At 41.2% G+C, this 23,681-nt stretch overlaps 1 protein-coding gene across 2 annotated transcripts; it reads left to right on the top strand.

Moving 5' to 3' along the window:
* The first annotated feature begins 10 nt into the window (after positions 1-10).
* On the top strand, positions 11-23,618 carry GDAP2 (ganglioside induced differentiation associated protein 2). 2 transcript variants are annotated; one of them, XM_021548977.4, is made up of 14 exons: positions 11-114; positions 1,548-1,797; positions 3,347-3,486; positions 7,329-7,482; positions 9,015-9,103; positions 11,003-11,079; positions 12,128-12,287; positions 13,747-13,897; positions 14,798-14,874; positions 15,501-15,577; positions 16,133-16,272; positions 16,881-16,935; positions 21,849-21,992; positions 22,850-23,618. In XM_021548977.4, the coding sequence occupies exons 2-14, from the start codon at positions 1,622-1,624 to the stop codon at positions 22,895-22,897; spliced, it is 1,488 nt and encodes a 495-aa protein (XP_021404652.1). In that variant the 5' UTR covers positions 11-114; positions 1,548-1,621; the 3' UTR covers positions 22,898-23,618. The 2 variants fall into 2 exon arrangements, with proteins under 2 accessions (XP_021404652.1, XP_021404653.1); XM_021548978.4 differs by having other exon boundaries at positions 11-199.
* Positions 23,619-23,681: the final 63 nt, after the last annotated feature.

The raw sequence follows: 23,681 nt of genomic DNA, 5'->3' as shown, positions 1-23,681 counted from the left end.
GAAGGGAAGCGGAAGCGCGGCGGACGCGGAGCTGCCCTGGGTGATGTCGCCAGACCGGCGCGCACCGGGACCGTCTGTCCGGGCGGGGCTGGCGGCGGCCGTGCGGCTGTGCCCGTGAGTGCGCGGCTGGAGCCGGGCGGAGCGCGGTGCCGAATCGCGGCTGCGAGCCGCGGGGCGGGAGAGCCGGGTTCTCCTCCCGGTACGGGCACGGCGCTGGGGCCGCGGCCCCCGCTCGCGAAGCTCTGTGGCCCGTCCCGAGCCTGCCGGGCCCTCGGGGCCGCCTCCGCCGCGGGAGGGCCCGGCAGCGCTCCCGGGGAGAGCCCGGGGCTCTGCGCGCCCCGCCTCGCCTGCCCCTGGCTGCCGCCGCCGGACCCCGGGTCTGGCTGCTCAGCAGGAGGACGGTGCTGCTGTAGATGCTCCCGGCTGCGCTTGCCTTCCCCTTCTCTCCCATTGCCTTTTCTCCCAGCGAAAATCTTATTTAGATGCTCTTACAGCTATCTTTGTCCTAGTGTCAGCCTTTATTAGCCCTCAGTGTGAGCTTGGTTGGTTTGTTTTGTTGTGCTGTTTTCCCCGGGCTAGTGAGTGTACTTAGTAAGTCGCGTTTCACAATTGCTCCTTGTGGGCGCGATTGTTTTTAAATTATTATCAATTATGAACCTGTAAAAGGAGTTAAGTAGTGGGTGTGTATGTGGCAAACTAAAATTACTTACGTGGGATTGTTTGCACTAGTTTGATTCACTAGTGCAGTTCAGTAGTCACTATGGGAATGTAGGAGCCAAAGCGTTACCTGCTGGCAGCTGAAAAGTGAGTATTGGCACGTTTGAGCCTTCATCTGGCCACCAGTGTCATCCCAAAAATCAGTCATGTGGCGGAGTTCAGTCTTAAAATTCACTGGGCCAGCGTTCAAACTTACAGCTTTGCTCTTTCTTGCAAAACTGATTTGGGTGAAGGGGTTTTGTGCCTGAGTGTACGGCTGTAAGAGCTATGTGACACTAAGTCTTGTGTGCAGTAGTTCAGAATTCACTGAACTGCAAGGGCTGAATTATTCAGGGAGAGGGAGGAACTTTGTTCGTTTCTTTGTAAGGTTTGTGGGTTTGGGGAGTTAGGGGCATTGTGGTTTGGGAAGCTCTATATTTTTTCTTTTTTATATAAGTATTTACCAGCATCTCTGAAATAATAGATTATACATTCCCTGCTACAAATTTGTTTTTGTCTAGATAAAGAAGTAACACTCAGAAAGACTGAGTTCCTCTCTGCACTTGGAAATCTGTTCTTGCTATTTCCAAAATGCAAGATCACAAGTCAGTTGGATCAACTTAGTAGAAAAGGTGTTTTCACCTTGAATTGTTGGAAGAGGTTTGTCTCACTGAGAGTATCTGCATGGCCTTATTGCATACAGGTTGCAAAAGGGAGTGTTTGAGTGGGAAATCTGTTTTCGTGTTGTCTGCTAGCTGTTATTGCATTGCAGTCTTGTGAAAGGTCTCTATGGGACAATTACTATTAGTGAACAGCTGGTGACCTGGTTTGATTTTTTTTTTTCTTTAAAGCACCTGGAAGACTCCACTCCTGAAAATTGGAGTGTGACAAGTTAGCAGAGGAAGGGAGTTGCTGTTTCCATTCCATGGATCCCTTGGGTGCCCCTTCCCAGTTTGTGGATGTTGATAGTCTGCCAGGCTGGAGTGATGCCTATGAGGCCAAGCAGCTGGATTGTCACCAGAGTCCTGTTGAAAAAGCTCAAGTTCATGTTAGATCACCTTTTCCATACAGGAAAGACATCAATGAAAAAATAATCTTGTGGTAAGTTCAATGTGGTTCTCATGTGTCAGTCATCACTTCTTCATTTACTGTAGGATCCATAGCTTCATGCAATGATCACTGCTGTAGAATAAAACTTCTAAGTCCTCTTTCCGTGAATCAAACATTTCAGAACTGGGAATTAAATAATCTTTTTGTTCACTGTACCTTTGAAAGTCTGGGATTTTGCTCCACAATAGATTGTGCTCATAGGCAGTCCTTGGTGCAGCAGACTGGAGCTGTACTTCCTACTATGATACTGTATGCTTAGTATCAAAACCTAGTTGGGCACTTGGATATGAGGCTTTTATTTTTAAAAAATATGTTTGCTGTCAATTAGCTTTTTTCTGTATTTGCTGGTGTTATTCTGCTTTCACGTTTCTGTTTTAAATCAGTATTTCTTTCTTCCATGTGATTTTTGTGGCTTGCTTCTGGTTCTTCCTGCCCCTCCTTCCTATATTCTGTGTTTTGCCTCCATGGCTTTCTTCCAAAATCTATCGATAAAGTACAGTGTGCCACCAGTGTTTCTTTCCTGTAACTCAGATACTTGAGCCTGCTCTTTAGATGAATAACTCTTAACTTAATCAGTGTGAAGGGAGAAGGATTTCTCAGGGATGCAGATTCAGGGATCAGCCTGAATCTCTTTCTGGTTAATATATGCAGGAAATGGGACTGTTCATGAATTTCCTGAACTCAATTAAGTAAAGAAAGAGACAAATAAAACAAAGAGTAAAGAAAGGAGTAAAACAAAGAGTAAAGAAAGAGAGGAGTAAAAGCTTAAACATCTCTTGTGGCTTGGGCAAATGTGTGCAATTTCAGCTGTTAGTCTAGTTTCTCCCTGTGCATGGGATTCTTTATTTCCCTTCCTATGCTCTTTGATCCCAAAATCCCTGATGGCTGCTGCTGTGACAAAAAGCAGGTCAAAGTTCTGCAACTCTGTTGTCTCTTATGCATTTGTGACTTGTTTATCTTCTGCATGTCTGATCTTTGGAGAGCAGAATTAACATGATAAACTTGAGGGTTCACAATTTGGGAGCAAAAGAGAAGAAAATTGTCCAGCTGCAGCATCACTCTAAACCCACAGTGGTCTGAGGAACAGCAGCTGTAAGATGCCCTGGATAGTCTATCTGCAAAAAATAAAGAAGTACATTGAAAAAATTGTTTAAGTTTTGAAAGTAATATAATACAAGGACTGGCCTCTTATCCCCAAGGGAAAATATGTGGGTTTTTGGAAGTGTTACACTCCATCAGTTTAACAAGCTGCTTTGCATGTTTGCTGCCTGAGCTGCCCTACATACAACTACAACACTGCCTTTTCTACAAACATCCCTAAGTTACTGCTGAGGCTGGAACTCTTTCAGGAGCTGACATTTTGCATGCAGTCTGTCTTCAGCAGGGAGAGGTGAAGGATGATTTGGCTTTGTGAGCGTGTCAGGGCACTGGAGTCCTGTTAATGATTTTCCTGTAACTTGGCATTTCCTTGCTTGTCAGCACTGATTTGAGAATATCCTGCTCAGTTGTACATTCAGGCTGCACTAAACTGTTTCCTCAGGAAAGGAGATGTGGCGTTACTGAACTGCACAGCCATCGTGAACACCAGCAATGAGACTCTCACGGATAAGAACCCGGTATCTGAAAGTATATTCATGCATGCTGGGCCTGACCTGAAGGATGAGCTCCTGAAGCTCAAAGGTAAGTGGCCAGAGACATTTTTATCTTTGTGAAATCTCCTGTCCTTGCATAGTACAAAGCATCAGGATAAGGGCACGAATGAAAAAGGCAGAGCTTCCACCAGCCCCCAGCAGCTGGTATTAACATGAAAAAAATGGGGGAAACACCTGCCAGCCTAGTCTCCTTTTGCTGTTCACATTATAGATAATTGAAAGTCTATGGCAGATACTTGAACCCTTACTTTTTGATGCAGTAATTCCCATTGCTATCTGAAGCCACTTTGAGCAATTAGCTTATCAGTGCTTTTGCTCAAGGGACCAGTCTTGTACATCCTGAGATTTTATCCTGTTCAGTGTGTATACATTATGAAAGACAGAAACTGAAGTTCACCATTGAAGAAATTAAGTGGATTCTGTCATGCACTTTGTGTATCCTCTTTCAGGATGTTAATATACACGCAGTCTTTCAGAAAGATACGATAATAATAGATGGATTGATAAAACACTGCATGCCTAAATAAAGTCTTTGTGACTTTTTAAGTTGATCAGTTCATTTGTCTCTTGTGTACAACAAATGGTTTTATTGGAAAGCTACAAGAGCAGCCCTAATACAAGGCTATTCTAGAAATGGATGAGGTTTGCCTAGAGTCTTTATTAACAGAATTTATTGCTGATAATAGGAGATGAATACTCAGCCTTTTTTTTTTTCATCTAACAGGCACTGAGAATAAGTGTTTCCTTATTTTGTGTGTGTCCAACAAGAGTTTATAGTTATCCAAGGTCATACAGAAGTCTAATATGGTTTACAGATAAAAATTCACATCTCTGGGAACTATGGTACTGAACTGAATTTTGAGGTCTCTGTGTGATACTGCTCACTCTGGATAGCAGCTTTGTCTCCTTTCATAGTAACAAAATGGGTATAGAAGAGCCATATTTCTAATATAAACTCTCAGTAGCTTAAACTACAATTGAATAGAAATCCTGTTCCTATAAAATCATCCTTTGCTGATTCAGCTTGCTTTTTTGAGTAACCTATAAATTAAACAGGAGGAAGAGTAATCATTTTATAACAGAGTGAAAATTCAGTGTGTGCTGTGGGTGGAAATTAAAGTACTGTAGGTGTTGTAGAATAGTTAGGACCCTGCTTTATATGCCAGAACTCTTCTAAAACACTCTTACTGTGTGGACTGAGAGGTGGGAAGAGAGGGACTGCATTTCAGGGAGTCTTAAAGTCTGAGATCTGTCAGCTGTGTAGGGAGTTGTTGTGCTCAGCTTCTTAAATTCCCTTTTACCCTGCCGAGTTATGTGTAGTTTTGCATCTTCTACCACAGTGAAAACACTATGTCGTTTCCCTGTAATGCATTCTGCAGGTTCACAACTCCCTATGAAGCACCTCTCTTTTTATCTTGTGCCAAGAGCTTTATGGAAATCAGTTCTTCTGTGACACCCTACTGACATGTTGTGTGAGGGAGGAAAGTGAGGCTGGGTTACAGATTTGGCATTTGAGCACCCATAGTATATTTGTCACAGTATGAGAAATGGATGGAGAGCTGAGTTAAAAGTCAGTTTAGGATTCATTTGTCACCTCTGCTTCCTTTTTGCACTTTTTCCCACTCAGCCTTGACATTTCTTCATTGGAGAATGTGCTGAAAAGGTGAAAACGCGTGGTCTAGGTTCTAAAGCTGTAAATTGCATTTTCAGTTAGGTCTCTCCTGCTTTATCCCTGATGCTTGGTACACATTCATATTTCACAGATTCTAAGAAAAATTATTATCTGAAAGCATGTGACATGCTGGCTCTTCAAAGGCCTGTGCCTTCTTTAAGGCTCAGCTAACTTGTATCTTCCTGGGAGCAGCATCAGTTTTGATTCACGCAGAAATACTACAGCCAGGGGCAGGTTTGCAGATGAAGTGCTATTGATAGAAGTTTTCTTATCAACAAATACATGTTGCAGTCTAATAAAGGCTTTACAGCTTAGTAAAAGTAAAGGAGTCTTACAGCTCTGGTGATGCTTTTTCTGTGCCACACACATAATGTAGACGATTCAGAGTTTCCATTTTAAACTTGGAGAAAGCTATTCTAATAGCTGAAATCTCATCAGATAAAAAATAGGATCTTGACTTTTATTCCCAGTTTTGCTACAGACCTTGACTTGTGCAGCTCCCCTCACCTTGTGTCTTAAAATAAGAGTAATACCTACTGCTCATTTTAGTTTTAAAAGTTGTATAAACATCTCCAGGCAGAATGCCTTGGGAAGTATGAAGTATGATCTGAGTATAGTTAAAGATTACCAATACTACATTTACTTCCCTGAATTTATTTGTTTCCTTATTGAATTAACAACTATACCTCAATCAAACTTGCTTCATTCTTCTTTTCACAAGTTTTTCCTACAGGCCTTTGCTTGTTCCTCACTGGTTGTGAGGCGTAGGGACTGCAGAGGAAGAAAAGTGACTTGATATCTGATACATTGTTTTCAGTTTGGCTTTCCTTTTTCTATATCCTGCTTATTTAATCACTCTCTTGATCTGTCTTAGAGGCTGTGCAGGAATTCTGAAGAGCATGCTTAGTTTCAGTATGGTGTTTTCTTCCTTCTGATTAACCCAGAAGAAGCATGGTAGAGGTCTGTAGGAGCTAATGATGTGATTTGTTGGATCAAAAACGTTACAAGATGCTGGCTTCAAGGCAGTGTGCGGTTGCCATTAAAAAGATATGCTTGAAGTTTTGGGTCAGGAAGATTCTCAACCTGGAGTGTCTCTTTCCATAAAATATGCTTTCGTGCATGCTGCTAGCTTGCCTGAGCACTGTGAGGAAAGAGTGGAGTGGGAGAGATGAACATCCCTGTCCAGTGGGCAGATTAAGCCAAGCTACTGCAGCACTGCTGCCTGAACACTGGCTGCAGCTGCTTCTTCCTGTCTCATTCCCTGTTGTGGCCACCAGCAACCTATAAGATGATCAGGTTGAAAGCTAATCCAGTGAAAATACTGGTTTTCAGTCAGATCAGAAAGCTGAAGTGCAGCAGTACAAGCAGAAGGAGGAAGTTTGAAAAATACTTGCCTTTGAGGGTAGGGAAAGAAAGAGACTAGAAGTACTTCTTCAGCTATCAAGACCTGGAGTGGACTAGAGTTAGGTGAAGAAGGGGAAGTTTAGCAGACTTTTCTTCCGTGTGCTGAAGGAAAACCAGACTTCAGACACAGAATCTAGAATTCCTAGAGTGTGTAGCTGGAGGGTGCTGTGACTGGAACCATTAAAAATGTTGCTGAACATCCTTTTCTTGAGACTAGACAGTTAATCTGTCCAGAGAGTGTGAGCTGCACGAGGATCATATGTCTGCCTTGTGGACATAAAGAAGTTTGCAAAACAAAGCAAGCTACCTCGTTCTGGGAGCATAAATTAAACAAGTGTATTATCTATTCAGTCTTAATAGCTTTGCCAACTACTGGTTTGTTTGATTAAGGAGACTTGTAGTCCTTTTATTCAAAAATGGGTCTCCCCAAACTAAGTTGTAAATTCAGGAAGACTTTTCTTTCTATTGCTAGATGTATGGTATACTTGTGCATCTATTCTTTGCACATTATTAAATAATTTCTTCCTTTGCTCTGTAAGTAGTGTGGGGATCACTGCAATTAAGACAGAATTTCTAGCAATACCTAGTTTGTCTTTATATGTATAGATTTAAAACTGAGAGGAGCAAGCACAGTTCTCACCTCCTCAGCCTGACTAGGTGCTAAGCAGCTGGCAGGAGATCGGATGCTACCCTTAATATTTGATGTCTGAAACACTATGTATGACAAGGGCTTGAACATTTTTGCCTTTCTTACCGTGACATGTGCACTTACCCTGATGTTTCATCAATGGCAGGCTGCAGGACAGGCGAGGCCAAGCTGACGAAAGGATTTAACCTGGCTGCACGTTTCATCATTCACACGGTGGGGCCCAAGTACAAGAGCCGGTACCGCACGGCGGCCGAGAGCTCCCTGTACAGCTGCTACCGCAACGTCCTGCAGCTCGCCAAGTAAGCACTGCACAGCTCTCGTGGGGCTGCCATCTGGGCACAGCTGTCCTGGAAACACAGCCCTGCACAAAGATCTCACCTCTGAGAACGTCTTCTCATGTAGGCTGGGTCTGGTTAAGGACATGAAAACGGTGGTGGCTTCACGGTGTGCTTCATGCCTTAGGTTATCTCTGCTGTGGTGTAGATAAAATGCACAGAGAGATCTGAGTGGTTTGAGTCATGAAACGGGGTAGCTAGAGCTGCGCAGCATTCAGTTCTTCAAAGGAGAAACATTAATAATTGCTTTGGGTTCTATGCTGCAGCAAGTGTTAAATGAGCTTGCTCTAGCAGCAACTGCATGTGTGTCTGCAGCTGTGGGGATGCACCCACAGGCAGATCTGACTGTGTCAGTTCGTGTGTTTGGCTTCTCTGCCCTTTTACAACAGACAGCTAAAATTCTGAGTCAGGCTATAAGGTTACTTCTAAATCTCCAGTTGCAGCAGCTAAGTTTGTAGTTTTTCCCCTTTCTTCTGTGGTATTTTCTACTTCCTCTTAATAGGGTTTTTTTTCCTATTTTTCTGTGTTCTGGTCTTCTCCTGTGACAGGTGTTGTAGTGGTAGCAGTCACAAAATACACTTGAGCAAGAGCAATGCCAGAAAGCATACTTTACAATTTTTTAGGGTTTGGAAGATCAATTCCTCCAAGGTTGGACTTTGTGTTACAGCAATTGTGTTGAAGCAATTGTAACTGCTTCAAGCTCAAGATTACAGCTATGTTTTTTAGCACGTGCCAGTTTTGGTCTAGCTCAGCAGTTACAAGAAAATTCAGGCCTGGATTGAAACTTTTTTTTCAAATTGTTATACTTCTGCATACTGAATGTTTCTCAGTCGATTTGTTTTCTAGAGTAACTTTTGATGTTTGAAATTGTCTTCCATTTCTGAGCTTGCTCAAACTCGTTTGATTACTGTTGGCAGCAGCTCTGCTTTACTCTTTTGAAAATGTGGCTCAGTGCTGAAAGCATCTTACTGATCTTAAAGTACGTGTCTCTCCATTCTGATGGTTGTCTAATCATACCTAAGATGGAGTAAGCCACCTTGGCCTGTGTCCAGACCTCTAACAAAACAAAATCATTGGTCAGATGAAGAAACAGGAGTGTGTACGCATTTGAAGAGCACCTTCTTTCTCCCTCCTTCTCCTTACTGTCAGTTCTAAACAGGAGCAAAAGTATTTTGAGCAAGGATCGCAGGATGTTTGAGAGAAGAACTTCATTCAGGATATGAAGAACTTTAGGAGCAGCATAGTTGAGGTAGAAGGAAAAATCTGAAAACAAGCACCAGAGGAACCAGTGAGGAATAATTAATGGTTCTCTCCTTCTCTACTTAATGAGGGTGTGTGCATCTTGCCAGGGAAGGATCCTCCTGCAAAAACCTGAAAGAGGATTACTGCTGCAGTAATCAGTCAGGGAAGAAATTAATGGTGCTGCCTACTTCCCTGACAGACTTTTGTTTGCACCCGACTGTCTATTCATTTGTTTCTCTTTTTTTGGATTCCAGGGAACAGGCAATGTGCTCCGTAGGGTTTTGTGTCATTAACACTCTGAAAAGATGCTACCCCTTGGAGGATGCAACCCACATAGCACTGCGTAAGTGTGTTGGAAAACAGCATAAACTGGATGGCAGCAGGTCACTTACCTCTGACAGATTTCTTTTGAAAGGGGGAGACCTTTTTTTAGGGGTCTGTGGTTCATTAGAGCCTGTAAAAAGGCAAGGCATTCTGTAGTTGATCAGAAGATCAGAAGATGGAAGATAAAAACAAATTATCCTTTCTCTCAGCAAAGATTCCTGGGATCTCATCAGTAAAGATCCATGGGAATCTGTTCTAGAACTTGCATTTTTCAGTGTATTAATTTATAACGTGGAAAAGATGCTACAAGTTAGGTGAGAGAGTTTGCTGGTAATAAAAGTTTGTTCAGAAGAGCCAAGATGAGGCCTTACTGTTGAATACTTGTAGGCAGACTCAAGCAACAGTGAATCTCATCTGCTGTTTTAGTGTCATCAGCACATCCAAATGTAAAGCGATATCCTTCCCCCACTGACCCACTCCTACAGGCTTCTGCTTCACATGCAAAATGATGGGCTGATTATAGGCAGCAAAACATTGAGATGATAATACTTCAATGAAAACAACAGCTCGAGAAGCTCAAAACAGCAAGCTGAGTAAGACACAACAAAATTAAGAATGTTTTGCAATCAGTCAGTGCTTTATTCACCCCTTAATGCTGCACATTATAAAAGAATGTAGTAGACAGAGAAGTTGAGGAGGTCAACAAGAGCAGAAAAAGGCAAGAAATAGTGAAATGAGCTCAAGACTTTTTCAGACTGGAATATACCTGACTTGAAGAGAGTGTGATAGATGTCTGTAAACTCATGAGTGGCATGGGAATGGTGAAATCAGCTGTTCACTGTCTCCCAGAATAAGAACCATCAAACCATGCCAGTTCAGAACAAACAAGGGGAAATGGTTCTTATGCTTGTTATTTGTTTTATGGAAATTCTTACTAAGAAGCATTGCTAAAACTTTTCAGATTTCCTTGTTCTTGAGAGGAAATTATATTAAAGAAAAAATGAAGATCACTGAAAACAAGTCAGAAACATCCTAGGCTGAAAATAAAATATAGAAAAATACTCAAACAGTAATATATCCTCTTATATATATTGGTTCCTACTTTACCCCATCTTTTTTGGCTTTTTCACATGTTCACATGCATTCAGAACTGTTTGCTGTGAAACTGCAGAACTGCATCTGTTGTATAAAGTAATGTTGCAGGTCAAGATGATTACACAGGAATTTATGTACAGTACACAGGAAATATTTGAAGATAGCTCCTTTTTTCCCCTCTGCTGTTTCTTGAACTCACAAAAGAGTATTCTCTGTAAAAGATTTCTTTTATTGCTGTCTTCTGTTGTCTCTGTAGGTCTGTATGATACTTGATAAAATACTCCCATACCAACAAATTTGTTTGGACACTTTCTCTCATGATTTATAAATAGAAATTTTATATATTTTTGGCACAGCTGACCCCAGAAATTTTGTGTTGCTGAGCCTGCCTTGAACCAGCTTCTGCTGTAGCTTGCTTATAATTTTTTTGCTGATAACTTAGGGCACGGTATCTTGTTCTCAGAATGACTGGTTTTAGCAATTTCCACAGGAATCTCCAGAGGAAGGATTTGGCTTGATATTTCAGGACCATTTAATCACATTTCACAGTCTAAGGAATGCCTAGTAAGCTAAAATCAGAGATTTGTTCTCTGTGTGTATCTCTCTAAAGCCAGCAGCAGGAGAGAGTGGAGATGGAACTTTCAATATGCCCAACAACCCATTTGGTGTGTTCAACCACCACTTATCCACACTTGCATACAGCCTATGGAGCTATTTAGTATGAGGAGAGATGTATCTCTTCTGCACTATGAGTTTTTCACTTGTAGCTATGTGTGTAGAATTCTCCTGTTTTGCTAACTGCATTTAATCTGCTTCCTTGCAGGCACAGTTAGGAGGTTTCTGGAGGTTCATGGAGAGACTCTGGAGAAAGTGGTGTTTGCTGTCTCTGAGCTTGAAGAGGTATTTTGGCATTAATTCCACCAAAATTCCTGGGTATGACTGATCTCCTCAGCAGCAGTAAAGCTGGATTTGGATTTCCCCTTGAAGTCACATAGACTTTTGGTCTTGCAGCATCGTTCTGCCTCATTCTTAGGATAGCCTCTTTTCCAGAACTGTTCATGTTCTTAGCAGAACATGAAAAAGTGTCCAGTTTTATGGACATCTGAGAATATTCTTGCTTCTGGCTTCTGTGTTGCTGAGCTGTGGACAGGGAGCAGTAGGGCAGGTGATAGCATGCAGTTGTGCTGGATGTTATCTGTTAGCCAGAAAGGAAATTCCTCACACAAAATTTCCTCCTTACACAAAGATGTGCTTAAAGAGGGCCAGTTCAGCATCCCTACAGATCACCTTCAAAGATCTGAAACACTGCTTGCTGGCTTGTTGGAATAGCAAACGTGACATTTAATGATCTGTGTTCTGAGAGATGTAGGCAGTTTGAATATTGACTTGCCTTGTACATCAGACATGTTCCTGTGCAGAATACCCACACTGTGTTCAGATTCTATAGCATATGGATAAGGAAAAAATCTAATTTGTTGTGGCTCATAAAACTGCTAATCATTTGGAGAGAACCCATGAAGTAATACATTCTGTAGAGATTTTCACTATTTTCCTTCATGTGGGGAGGGATTTTCTTGTTTGGTTGGTGCTTTTTCTTTTTTCCCAGGCATAGGTGATCTGTGTAGTGGTACATTTTAACATAAGCAACTTCTGTTCAAATCTGTTGTCAGTGCATATTTTAACTTGATTACAAAGCTAAAGTATCTGCAATCTACCTGAGTTTTAGAAAAGTCCTCTCAAATTCATTTGTCAGTGTGGCAAAAAAACTCAAAAAGTTAACCTTTATCAAGGCTACTTGATAAAGTATTCCCAGCTCACAACCCAAAGTAACCATTGAGGGAGGCAATGCCTCCAAACTGCTGACAAGTTCCCTGCTACAAGGCAGATGCTGTTTAAGCAAAGAGCACGGATTTGTGATAGACCCTTCATGCATTTTTCTTATTTGTAGGCCACTTACCAGAAGTTGCTGCCTCTGTACTTTCCGAGGTCGTTGGAAGAAGAGGCCCAATCCCTGCCTTACCTCCCTGCAGATATTGGCAATGCGGAAGGGGAGCCGGTGGTACCGGAGCGGCAGATCAGGATTACTGAAAAGCCAGGCGTTCCAGATGGTGAGTTTGGAACTGGACTTTGGAATAAGTATCTTTGTGAAAGTCAGTGGGAAAAACAGAGGAAGGAGAGAAATGTTTTCCTACCTCAATCCACCTAAGTGAGGTTACAATGATTCCAGTTCTCAAGCCACCTCGTTGGCTTCTTGTGTTCCCCAGCAGTAACTGGAGTAGAGCTGTTTTGTCTTTTCCTTTCTTGGTGGAAGAGGTGGGTAGTTTGTTCCCTTTGTAAATTTTTTTTCCCAAAGTGATTAATAACTTTGAAGGTGTTCTTCCAGAATCTTGTGCAGCCCCTTACTGAAAAAGGTACTATGGTTAATGGTCTGTCCTGGATTGTATTGATACAGCTGGGATACAGTGCATCCAGCTAGTAAATGGGCAATGAAAACTAGCAGAAACTCCCTAAAGATATAAAATAACTAGAGGAACCCAGAGATCAGTGTTTGGAGGTGTTTGTCAAAGTTCAGTGAAAGTGTGTTTGTGCAAAGGTTACCTAGATGTCAAGGTGGAGGTGAGATACATGTAGCAAAACAATTTAATATGTTAACTAACAGAGTAGACACATTCTGCCTTACTTGTTAAGCAGTGATGTGCAAGTTTTACTGCCTTAAACCATTCAAAGCAAATTACTAGGAATTAATTTCAGTTTTCTGCTTTTGTAGCCAGTTGGGATAAGCTGAATATTTGATATTTGCTGCTGTGGCTGATCAGTGTGAGGTATTCAACCACTAGCTAGTAATTTGTGAAATTACTAGATTTGTATAGGTAAGAATGAATTATATAGTGGAATCCTGCACTCTTGTTCCATTGCTACTATAGCATGCCATGCTAAAAGGGGAAACTCAGTTCCTGTCCAGATTGCCCAGAGAGACAGTGCTAGAAGTCTTATCAACATGCCTGGGTGACATCAATTCAGTGGAACATTCTGGTATTGTCACCAGGAATTGAGCCTGTGCTCTTCTATTTCATCACCCAGTTGTATTGTAAAAAAAAGATCACTACAGCATTTGTTCAGGGAGTGTCAGCGATACAAGAAATGATCCCTTTCTACAGTACAGCTTCTAAATTGAATAAAGCTGCAGCATCCGTGCCTCTGCATGTTAATTTTTCCCCTTTTGACAAGTAAGATGACTGTAAAGCTCAAGTAGGATGACTGTAAAGCTGAAGACATTCTCTCCAGAACTTGTTTTTGGGGAGAGTAAACCCTTTGTCATGCACTGATGACTAGGACTTCCCAGTTAGTTTCCAGGCAAACCAACACTTTTAGGGAGTGGCTCTCAATCACATGCTGTGATCTGCCAGTGATACAGGTGAGGTATCAGAGCCACATCATGGTACCTCGGGGCTTTTGTGTTAGTCTGTAGCACAGTGACTGTGTTGTTTCACATGTACCAGTTCATCAGCAGCATTGCTGTTCTCCACACAGCCCAAACATTTTATACCATCTTTGTTTCCACTGCAGATGCTTCAGATGAAGAAGGTCTGGAGGCAGATCTGGCTTTCATTGGGTCCCATGCTTTTGCCCGCATGGAGGGAGATGTTGATAAACAGCGGCGCCTCATCCTTCAGGGACAGTTGTCAGAGGCAGCACTGCAGAAACAACACCAGAGGAAGTGAGAATTTGCTTGTTCATGTGAATATTTGTGTTAGTTAGGACCAACCCTTATGAATGATGGTTTTGTTATCTGCAAAGCCTCATCTTCCAGCAAGCAAATACAGGTAAAGCCTGGTGCCTTGGATTTGACATAGTAGCTTCTTTGGCCTGAAGGGAGAAGGGACGAGACAGTAGGAGAAAAAGGGAAGCTTGTGATGAGCCCTTTAGCACACTCAATGCATCCAGCCAGCTGCCTTACCTGTTTGCCACAAGATGTCAGTGTTTTGTCACCATTTTTAGTTGTGGGATCCCCTGCTTTTGATACTGCCTGCTTGTTCCTGAGGCTCAGCGCAGATGGCAAAACAGTTTTCTTCTATTTGATAGATAAAAGAAAGCTCAGGCTTTCTCCCCCTCCCTGCCCTGATAATCCTAATGTGCATGATCACTTCTTTAGACAGTTGGAGCCTCTCAAGGCTTGGTGTTGGCTTTTTTTGTCAGATGAGGCACTAAGTTGTTCATTAAACTGGTTGCTCCGTAATTGTGTTCAACATCTAGGCTTTTAAAGGAAATTTTATTTTTTTTCTGTCTTTTAAACATTGACATATTTAAATGTCAGTGACCTCTGAGATCTTTTTGGCCCAAATGTAATGCCACTACAGTTACTAGTTGATATTTTTTAATATGTATTAATTGCCCGAGTGAAAGTCATTAGGTGTGTAACTAAGACACTAAATTTTATTTTTTAACACTTCTTTCTTATAAAACCTGGTAGTTGCTCCATAGGTCAGAAAACAGCAACATCAGAGAGGGCTCAGTCAGGAAAAGCTTCTTTTGTTCTTCCTTTCCCATATACCTCTTCAGGCTTATACTGCTAATCCAAAGGGGGATTAGATCTGACCAGATGTTTTTGACTTTCTAGTTATAATCGCTGGCTGTGTCAGGCAAGAGCTGAAGACCTCTCTGACATTGCTTCTCTTAAAGCTTTATACCAGACAGGTATGTTTGGGGTACTGATGACTGATCTGTGTTGTCTTAAATTAAAAATACTTTCTTTGGACTTGCTGAAAGCATAGCTGTGTTTCTGGAGAGAATCTGTCCAGCACTTTGGCTGATCTCTTAGGCCTCATGAAAATCCAGAGCTTACCTCTATCTTTGTGTAAATACCAAGGTTGTGTGATACCTTCTACTCAGTAGCTGCAAATTTCAATTTTTTTGTTTGCTTTAGACAAGGCTCTGTGAGCTGCAGGAGTTCCATGAGGCATGCTTTGGGAATCTGTGCATTGGAGTTCAGAGCCTGGTTTCTAGGAAGCATTTTACTTTGGTGGTAGAATTGCAAGTGAAGAGGCTTTTTAAAATAAAAAGAATGTTATTATTTGATATTTAGATAAATATGGGGTACACAGGCAACATAAAGTTGCAGTCCTTAAGTTTCTCAGGTACATGGGTTTTTGATCAAAATAGGTACTGGTACAGTGAGAGCAGTAACTAAGCATATTTCCTGTTGGAAACCATATGCATTGCACAAGGTCTGAGCTGAAGCTCTTTCTTCCTGGTTTGAAAGGGCTCAGCTACAAAATGTGGCATAGCTGAGAGAAGTTGATGCATCTTCCTTTCTTTTGTAGGTGTAGATAACTGTGGCCGCACTGTGATGGTGGTAGTTGGAAGGAATATCCCAGTAACCTTGATAGACATGGAAAAGGTAAGGCTCTGTAAAACTAGAGTTATGTAGGTTACATATGAATATTTTGGATGGTCTGATTATAAGGATAATTCAGTTTTAATACTAGAAACATCATAGGACTTAAGATGTTAACTAGAAAGTATTTTTGTAGGCAGATGAAAAAGTATACCCTTACAGAGCTATGTGTGCATTGGGCTGACACTTTTCAATGAAGCTATTTTTAGAAAAAACAGGGCTAGTATGGACTCCTTTTTCGTCTCAAGTAGAAGGAGAGTTACCATGCTTCTGCAATTGCCAAGATGTGAAGAGTGAAACATAATGAGTTAAATGTAGCTTTTCAGAGAAACAGTAAGAATGTATCTCCATCTGTGAGTTCAGACAGATAGAAGACTTCTAAGTTATTACAGTCAGGTTGAAGACTTGGAATGTTGGCCCTGCTTTTGTACCTGAAATGTAATGCCATCCAGCGCCATTATTCCTGATTTTTAGATGAAATAAGAGAAGTATATTAAGATGTAATGCAACTGCGAAAGAGATCTTTGCAAATATGAATTTTGTTTCTTTCTGCCTCAGGCTCTTCTGTATTTCATCCATGTCATGGATCATATTGCAGTGAAGGAATATGTCCTGGTGTACTTCCATACACTCACAAATGATTACAATCAACTAGACTCTAACTTCCTGAAGAAACTCTATGATGTTGTTGATGCCAAGTGAGTATCAATAGGAAAAGAACATGTTCCGGACCTTCTCTGTGCTATGCAAATATTTGTTGTTCCCTGTATCTGGTTTCCCATTTATTTTTGAGAGAGTTTGGCTGGGACAAAGCCCTAAATAGCTAACAAAGGCAAGAAGAAGGAAGAGATGTTTTCTTTCCTTCTCAAGTCCATCTTTTTAACCAGAAGTTCTGTACTCTGCAGTCTCCCTCTGGACCTGTAAGGGAGGCACTCAGGTTGTCTCGTCTGTCACAATCCAGAGCTGGAGCTTTTGGAGCTCGGCTTTGTTAAAGTTTGTTGTTGGTTGTGAGAGGAGAGGTTTGGGTAACAGTAGTAGTCATAATTTGTCCTTAACTTTCTTTCACTTCCAACTTGAAAGACTGAAGGCTGTAATGTCTTTAATTTAAAAATAACCATTCTGCACTTCTTAAATTTTTTTCTTTTCCCTCTACATTTACTTTTTGGTGTCTGCCCTTACATTAGATCTAACTTTATAAAATTACATCACAGGCGCTTAAGAAAAATGGTCTCTTTTGACAGTTGGCTTGTGTGGGTGACCTTAGCTAGAATTCACTTTTAAACATTTTTTTCTTTCTCTAAACCAGGTACAAGAGGAACTTGAAGGCATTGTATTTTGTCCACCCAACATTTCGTTCAAAGGTAAGATAAATCTTCCAAAAGAAAAGTGTATCTTGCATGTTGGTGGACTAGCACGTAAGCCTGTAGCACAAAGAACATGGAGAGGTACAGAAGATCCCCAAAATTAGGCAGTATCTTCTGGATCCACTGTCAGAACTTGAAATTCATCCCATCTTTGATCTAGCTGCAGTCTTTCAACCTTTGTGATAAGCTGAACTCCAATGCCATGCACACTGTGCCCAGGTTTTTATGTGGTCTTACCAGAGAGAGTTGGAAGCTTTGAATCATGTTTCTTTCAAAGGGAAACGTCTTGTTTTTTTTCCTGCTGGCAGGGTCATGAACCATGACCAAACATTCAGGGAATTCTTTTTTGTGTAGATCATCTCCTGGATGTTTCACCTTTTCTTTCACCTCAAGAGATATCACATGTATCACATGTGTCCTGTGTATCACTTCAGAGCTGCCCTGGCAAGGGCAGAGAGCAGTCTCAGGCAGCAGTGAAATAAGTCAGGATTAGAATGGAAAGCAGCAAAGAAAGATGGGCAGAATGCCTTTGATGGAGTGCAGAAAAAAATCCTGTTAATCCATCAGGAGACAAAAAACCTGAACTTGTCATACACTAAGTTATTACCCTTGGCTGGGATCTGTGTGGGACAACAGAAGATGGAGCTGGTTCCCTTCTGGACCTCACATCCACTACTCCTATTGCAGCAGTATGAGTGCTTCGGATTAACTAAGTGGCAGCAGCAGCCCTTCCTAGAATTTTTGTTTGTCCAATTAAAACAGAAATCTGATCCTCCATGTTCACATCAAATTAACCTCTGTGTTTATTCTGCTTTTTGCTGACATTAATCAAATTTGAGAAAATTATGTGCCTGGAAAAACACATCTGTTTGCACATGTTCAGCAAGAATTCTTTGACTGCTAAATTTCCAGAGTCCTTTCTTTGCCTGTGCACAGCTGGGACACCATGAGACTTGGAGCTTCCTTGTTTTTATGGAGATAAAACTGGGGCTTCCCAGCAGCATAGGTTCCAATTTCTATTAGGTTATTAGTTACTCTCACAGGATACAGATCAGAGGTCTGTGTCCTAGAATTAGAGCTTCCAGCTCTGATGCTCATAAAAATGTAGGAGCTGGCATAGAACATTACTAAGGTCACAAAGGTGAGTGGAAAAGCTGAAGCTAGGAAGTACTGAAGTACTAGTGTAGATTTAGATTCTCAGCAGCACTTCACCCCCCTTCTCTCTTCCCATACATTTCTATTCAGTTGAGAAATATTTTTTTGTTGCTGGAGGATGACAACTCATCCTCACTGGTGTCTATTGCTATCTTGTCTGTCCCTTTGAAAACTGCAGTGGGACTCGACAGATCTGTAGGCGAAGCAGATGGTTGGTGGGAAGCAGGGAGGGTGAGAGACACAGAGTTCTCTGACTTGCTGGAAATAGCATTGGATTGTATCCTATTCTGGCAGCACAGCTGGAGGCAAAAGAGAATGTGTATCCATGTCTTTCTGCCAATCTTTTCTATAACTGGAATGCAAGCAGGATTGCTTCTGACTGTTGCATGGACCATCAACTAATGAAACATGATGGGGAATATGCAGCAGAAAGCATGGTGAAGAAGATGGCTACTAAGAGGGAATGATTTTTCTCTTCCCTCATTTTTTTTCTGCCTCTTTCAGGACTCTTGTCCCCATGGAAGATTGCTAGCTCAAAAGTTTCCAATTTCTTAAAAAGTGTTTGGCATATTCATCTTCCTATTTGGATCACTTCCTTCCTTCCTTCCCTAGAAGTAGCAGGAAATATCCCATGCCTCAAATTCAGGAGGAAGGTCTGTACATTCATGTGATTTCCCAAACACATCACCATCATACACAAATCTTAAATGTCTGGTATCAATTGTCCCTTTCATAGCAGGATTGAATTCTGACACAGTGGATGGCTGCCATCTGTTAAAGTCACTTCTGCTGATTTACGGGCTAAAAAGGATCAAGAGGCTTTTCATCATGTCTTTTGGAAAATCATATGTCCCTAGAAAACCAACATAGTTCTCCATGTACTTTATGGTGCCAACAATTATTGTTTGTTTGGTTTCTAGGTATGAAGCTGTTGTAAACCATGTGTTTTTGGGGGTAATTGCCTGTCTAGAATACGTGGAGTTTGTTGTGCTGTGGGGGAAGTTCAGCAGTTATCCTAAAGCACAGAGTAAATGAAGCGGGGTGAGCTGCTGTGCATAGATTTTTGTACAGTGCTCCAGCCTTTCCTCATGCTTTGAGTGTTCTTGTGAACTGTGAAATGGAGCTGTGCTTGCCATGAAATCATAGTATAGATGTCAGCAGTTCTGTAGGTTGGAGTGGCTCTTGCTGTATGAGCACTTCACTGCCAGGCCTCACATCAAGGTACCCTTGAAGTGCCATCACAAGTTCCTTTGTATTCTTGCATGCAAAGTTCCCCCTGCTTGGTTTTGATAAAACTGCTGATAGATAAATAAAGGGCTTTTGGAGGCATTTTTATGTGAATCCTCTCAGCTCTACTCTTCTGAGAGTTCTCCAAACAAACTTTTTCAGAGCTTATATTCTGAATTGAACTATAAATGGTTGGATCTGGAACAGTCTCACCCAGGGTAATTCTGTTTTCATTAATTGGCTGTGAATCAAGAATGTTTCACAGCTGAAACATAGCCGAAGACTCAAATTAGATATTCATAATCATCACACTCTTGTATTTGTCATGAACAATTTTTGGTTTGTTTTTCTGTAGTGGTCCTAAAAGCAGTTTCTTGAGATCAGATGCCAGTGGAAAGGTTGTTGCAAATCACTTAGGTTTTTTTCTAAATAAGATCCTTCCAATTGGAATAAAATTTCCCAGATTTTAGTAAATTTCTCTTTGAGGTATGCCCGAATTATGAGATTACAGACACAGCTAATCTGTGTTGCTGGTTTTTTTTGTGGGAGTCATCTCGTACATTTAACTGTGGGTGTATAGCTTGGCAGAGTGACTTTGACAGCCTTTTATTTAGATTCAGAATATCAGGACAACAAAAATGAAGGGAAACTTCAGCATATGTCTAGATTTTTAACTTTCTTTGGCTGCTCTGGTATAACTTACTCTACTTGCAATGCATTAACAGAGATGTGGTTTAATTTAAAGTTCCATGTCCTGTTACCAATAAGAAAATATCTGCTCCTGTATTACTGTTTCTATAACCTGTGATTATCAAGAATAGAAGAAAAATTCTCCAGAAACACATTTCTGCCCTGTTCCCTTCTCTCTGTGTTCCTGGGTAATGCCAAGCTGCAGTGGCTTGTACAGTGAGAGGAAGGAGGGGAAAAAGAAAAAACACTTTTCCCAACAGCAATTTTTGTGATGGCTGCAAAAATATCTCCTATTAGGCTTTTATACATTAAACATCCATAGAAATAGTTTCATGAGTTCATTCATAATACACCTTGAAATCTATGCTTCTTTGGTGCAAGATTGAGAAGGTATTTTTCACTCATTAAACTGTCACTTAATGTCACTCATAAGAGGTCCTGTTAGAATAATATAATGAATAATGGATCCCAGTAAAATCTGACCTCCTGCTTTATGCTAACATAAATCTCTAACTTTGCCTTCAAAATAATGAACTGATTTCAAATGTTCTGTTGTGTTCTTTACCTTCTTTTCTCTTTTTCATTGTTCCTTCTCATTAAAATAAGCTGTTCTGAGGAGGCAGCACAGTTATTCCAGGACAGTTTTTAGGAATTGTCTTTCTCTTTAATGTTGTGTTCAGGCAAATCATTATTGACTTAATCTTAGAGTTTATTTTAAACTCTTGATTTCCTCAAGGCTTTTCTTGCAGTGTTGTTTCTTTTTTGTTAACTGACAAGAGTCAGCAAGAGCTGGTTGCACAAGACCATGTGCTTGATCACTACTATGAGCATTTGTGGCCTGTAGAACAGGTTTTTCCTTTACCTTCAGTCTTCCAGGAAAAGAAAAGAAAAGGAATAAACAACAAGTAATACAGTACTTAATTTTGGAGAAGGTGAATTGAAAAGATAAAGTTTGTGCAGTCAATCTAAGCAGGATTAGATTGCTATCTTACTGGTCTTCACAAACAAAAAATCCTTATACTGTTTGTACCCAAAACAGACAGAGGTGTGAATACTTAAAGTAAAATATTGTAGAATAAGTTGATAGGCTTATTCTTGTAGAGTTAAATTAATAAGGCTTTGATAAAAAAGGTGATAAAACAAAAGCTCACTCGGACCACCCAAGGCAGGAGGGAGATTTCAGTACAATCTTTGAAAAGCCAAAAGTCTCCCTTTCTCTCACTCTAATTGGCCTTTCTTTCGAGTGAAAACTTGAATGTAAAGGGTTGAAAATGCTTGTGACTGAGTCAAATAGGTAATTTTCTGAACTGGCTAAACTTGGAGTGAAAACATGCCACTATACTGATATACTGGGGTTTTGAGGATATTATATGCTTGGAAAAACACATCTGTTTGCACAAGTTCAGCAAGAATTTCTTTGACTGCTGAATTTCCAAAGAGTCCTTTTTGGCCTGTGCACAGCTGGGACACCATGAGACTTGGAGCTTCCTTGTTTTTATGGAGATAAGACTGAGGCTTCCCAGCAGTGTAGGTTCCAGTTTCTATTAGGTTATTAGTTACTCCCACAGTCACTCCAGTCACTCTTGGGCTGTGGAAAGGCACCTTAAGCTGGCATTTGGGGATGAGCGAGTGTAGAGTCAGAAAACATCAGCTTGAAGCTTTCAAGATACTGCTTGCTAGCAATTAGTGGTGCATACTTCCTGACCTTGCTATGTTATGACAATGATTTTAGTGTTTCAAGTTCAACTCAAGCCTGTTTCACTGTGGAGTATTACATTGAACTTGAAAGTTTTGAAGCACCACCTTGTTAATTGATTTTTGTGGGGTTTTATTTTCAGGTCTCAGCATGGTTTTTCACAACCTTTACAGTCTCAGGGCTAAAGGACAAAATCCACTATGTGGAAAGCCTTCAGCAATTGTTCACAGCCATACCCCCAGAACAGATTGATCTTCCCCCTTTCGTCCTCGAGTACGACGCCAGGGTAAGTGAGTCTCTGCCCTAAGAGCAGTTCTTGTGCTGCTGCCATTCTGTTCTGCAAGTGCTTTAAGGGGACTGACTTCCACATCTTAAGAATGGGGAGAAGGAAGAGGGAAAGTTCCTGGGAAGTCTGTGTTGTTCTGTGAGTAATGATTCTCTGAATTTCTTGTCCACATCAACCCAAGCAGAGGCAGCCTACCCTTCTTCAGGCAAGAACTGTAACATAACACACTAACAGCCTGTCGACAAGATAAAATTTGTGTTAGCTTCTGTACACCTTATACTGACAGGAAAAAACAAATAGTAGCTGTGTTTCATCTTCCTTGGCCCACATATTAACAAGCACGCAGGAAAAAGGAGGGAAAAAAAAAAACCAAAAAAAAACAGCAGGGAAGAATGGAACAGTAGAAAGGTGCCCTGCCTTGGTATAGGACCCTCTTCCCTTCTGCATCTCAGGTCTCTAACCAAATGGTGGCATGAGTATGGCTTGCATTGGCAAAATCCTTCCAAAGACTGTGTGATGTAACTCCAAAGTAGCAGCCAGAGCTGTGTGTCTGCATTAGTAGCTTTGTCTGAGTCACTGGCTGTGCCAACATCCGTGGCTTCCTGGTGTCACTGCTTTGGATCAATGGCAAAAGTTTAACTTGCACTTTCTGCTTGTGCTTAAAACACAGGCAAAACCAAGGCCTGTGTTTGCTTGTTTACCAGCACAGTTCCTCTCCTGGGTGAGTTGTGGCACTCACTGTACCCATGGAAAACAAAACCTAATACCTAATTATTTCTGCCTCTGCAGCACTGTCACTGTACCGAGGTGTATTGGAGAAGACTTCAGTTCAACTGCTTATTCTGTTCTCATTGCAGGAAAATGGGCCTTACTATTCTTCTTATCCTCCATCCCCTGACTTGTGATCTGCAGTCCTGTGATGCTGCCAGTTTCCCATGGATCCAATGACCTGATGCCTGCCAAAACCTGTGCATTTACCCATGTACAGAATTCAGAGAGAGGGTTTTCCTCCCCCAGCTCTGGTATTTTTTTACTGATGAGATATTTTCAAGCACTCAAGCAATCAGAGAACTTTATGCCACTGTGAACTGTACAATTTCAAATATATTTATCCAATGGAAAAGCTGATTTAAAGATCACTAGATGCATTTGTTTGTTTGTTTTGTTGTTATTGCTGCTGTTATTGTTGTTTTTTGAAGCTGTTACATTATTTTTCTGAAGAGACTTTCTCTTTTCTGGGAAATCCATCAGAAGCACTTGATCATATTTTTAACTATTACTATTTTCCAGCTCTGTTTGCAATACCCATTTCTGACTGGTCTGTACAAGTATTGTGTAGTACCAGCCTGACACATCACTCATCATGTGGTCTGTGTTTCACATCTGATTACTCTCCCTTTCTGTTAGTACTGATTACTTTAGTCTTGACCCAGCAAAACTATCTGGAATTGGGAATGCCATGTCTGCAGGCTGACAGAGCCCTACAGCCAAGCCAACTTTACTCCAGGATTTAGTCCCATAAACTGCTAGAAGCCTTGAAAAAGTCCCTGTCAGTTTTCATTGGATGATGTGAAGGACCATGTCAGGATGCCACTACCCTCCCAGTAAAAATAAAACTGAAAAGCATTTGTGGTTTCTTTTCTCTAACTGCACGCGTTGATGTTCTCCTTTGCCAGGGCCAGATATGTT

Source organism: Lonchura striata, chromosome 1 (assembly GCF_050655825.1).
Source record: "Lonchura striata isolate lonStrDom1 chromosome 1, ASM5065582v1, whole genome shotgun sequence".
Taxonomy (NCBI): domain Eukaryota; kingdom Metazoa; phylum Chordata; class Aves; order Passeriformes; family Estrildidae; genus Lonchura; species Lonchura striata.
Note: the sequence above shows the minus strand (reverse complement) of the source record. Positions and strands in the feature narration are given on the sequence as shown.

Excerpts from the sequence above, each read along its gene's own strand:
- GDAP2 (XM_021548977.4), top strand. The coding sequence starts at position 1,622 with ATGGATCCCTTGGGTGCCCCTTCCCAGTTTGTGGATGTTGATAGTCTG. Across the intron at positions 12,288-13,746 it reads AAAGCCAGGCGTTCCAGATG|ATGCTTCAGATGAAGAAGGT; the intron begins GTGAGTTTGGAA and ends TTTCCACTGCAG. Across the intron at positions 16,936-21,848 it reads ACCCAACATTTCGTTCAAAG|GTCTCAGCATGGTTTTTCAC; the intron begins GTAAGATAAATC and ends TTTTATTTTCAG.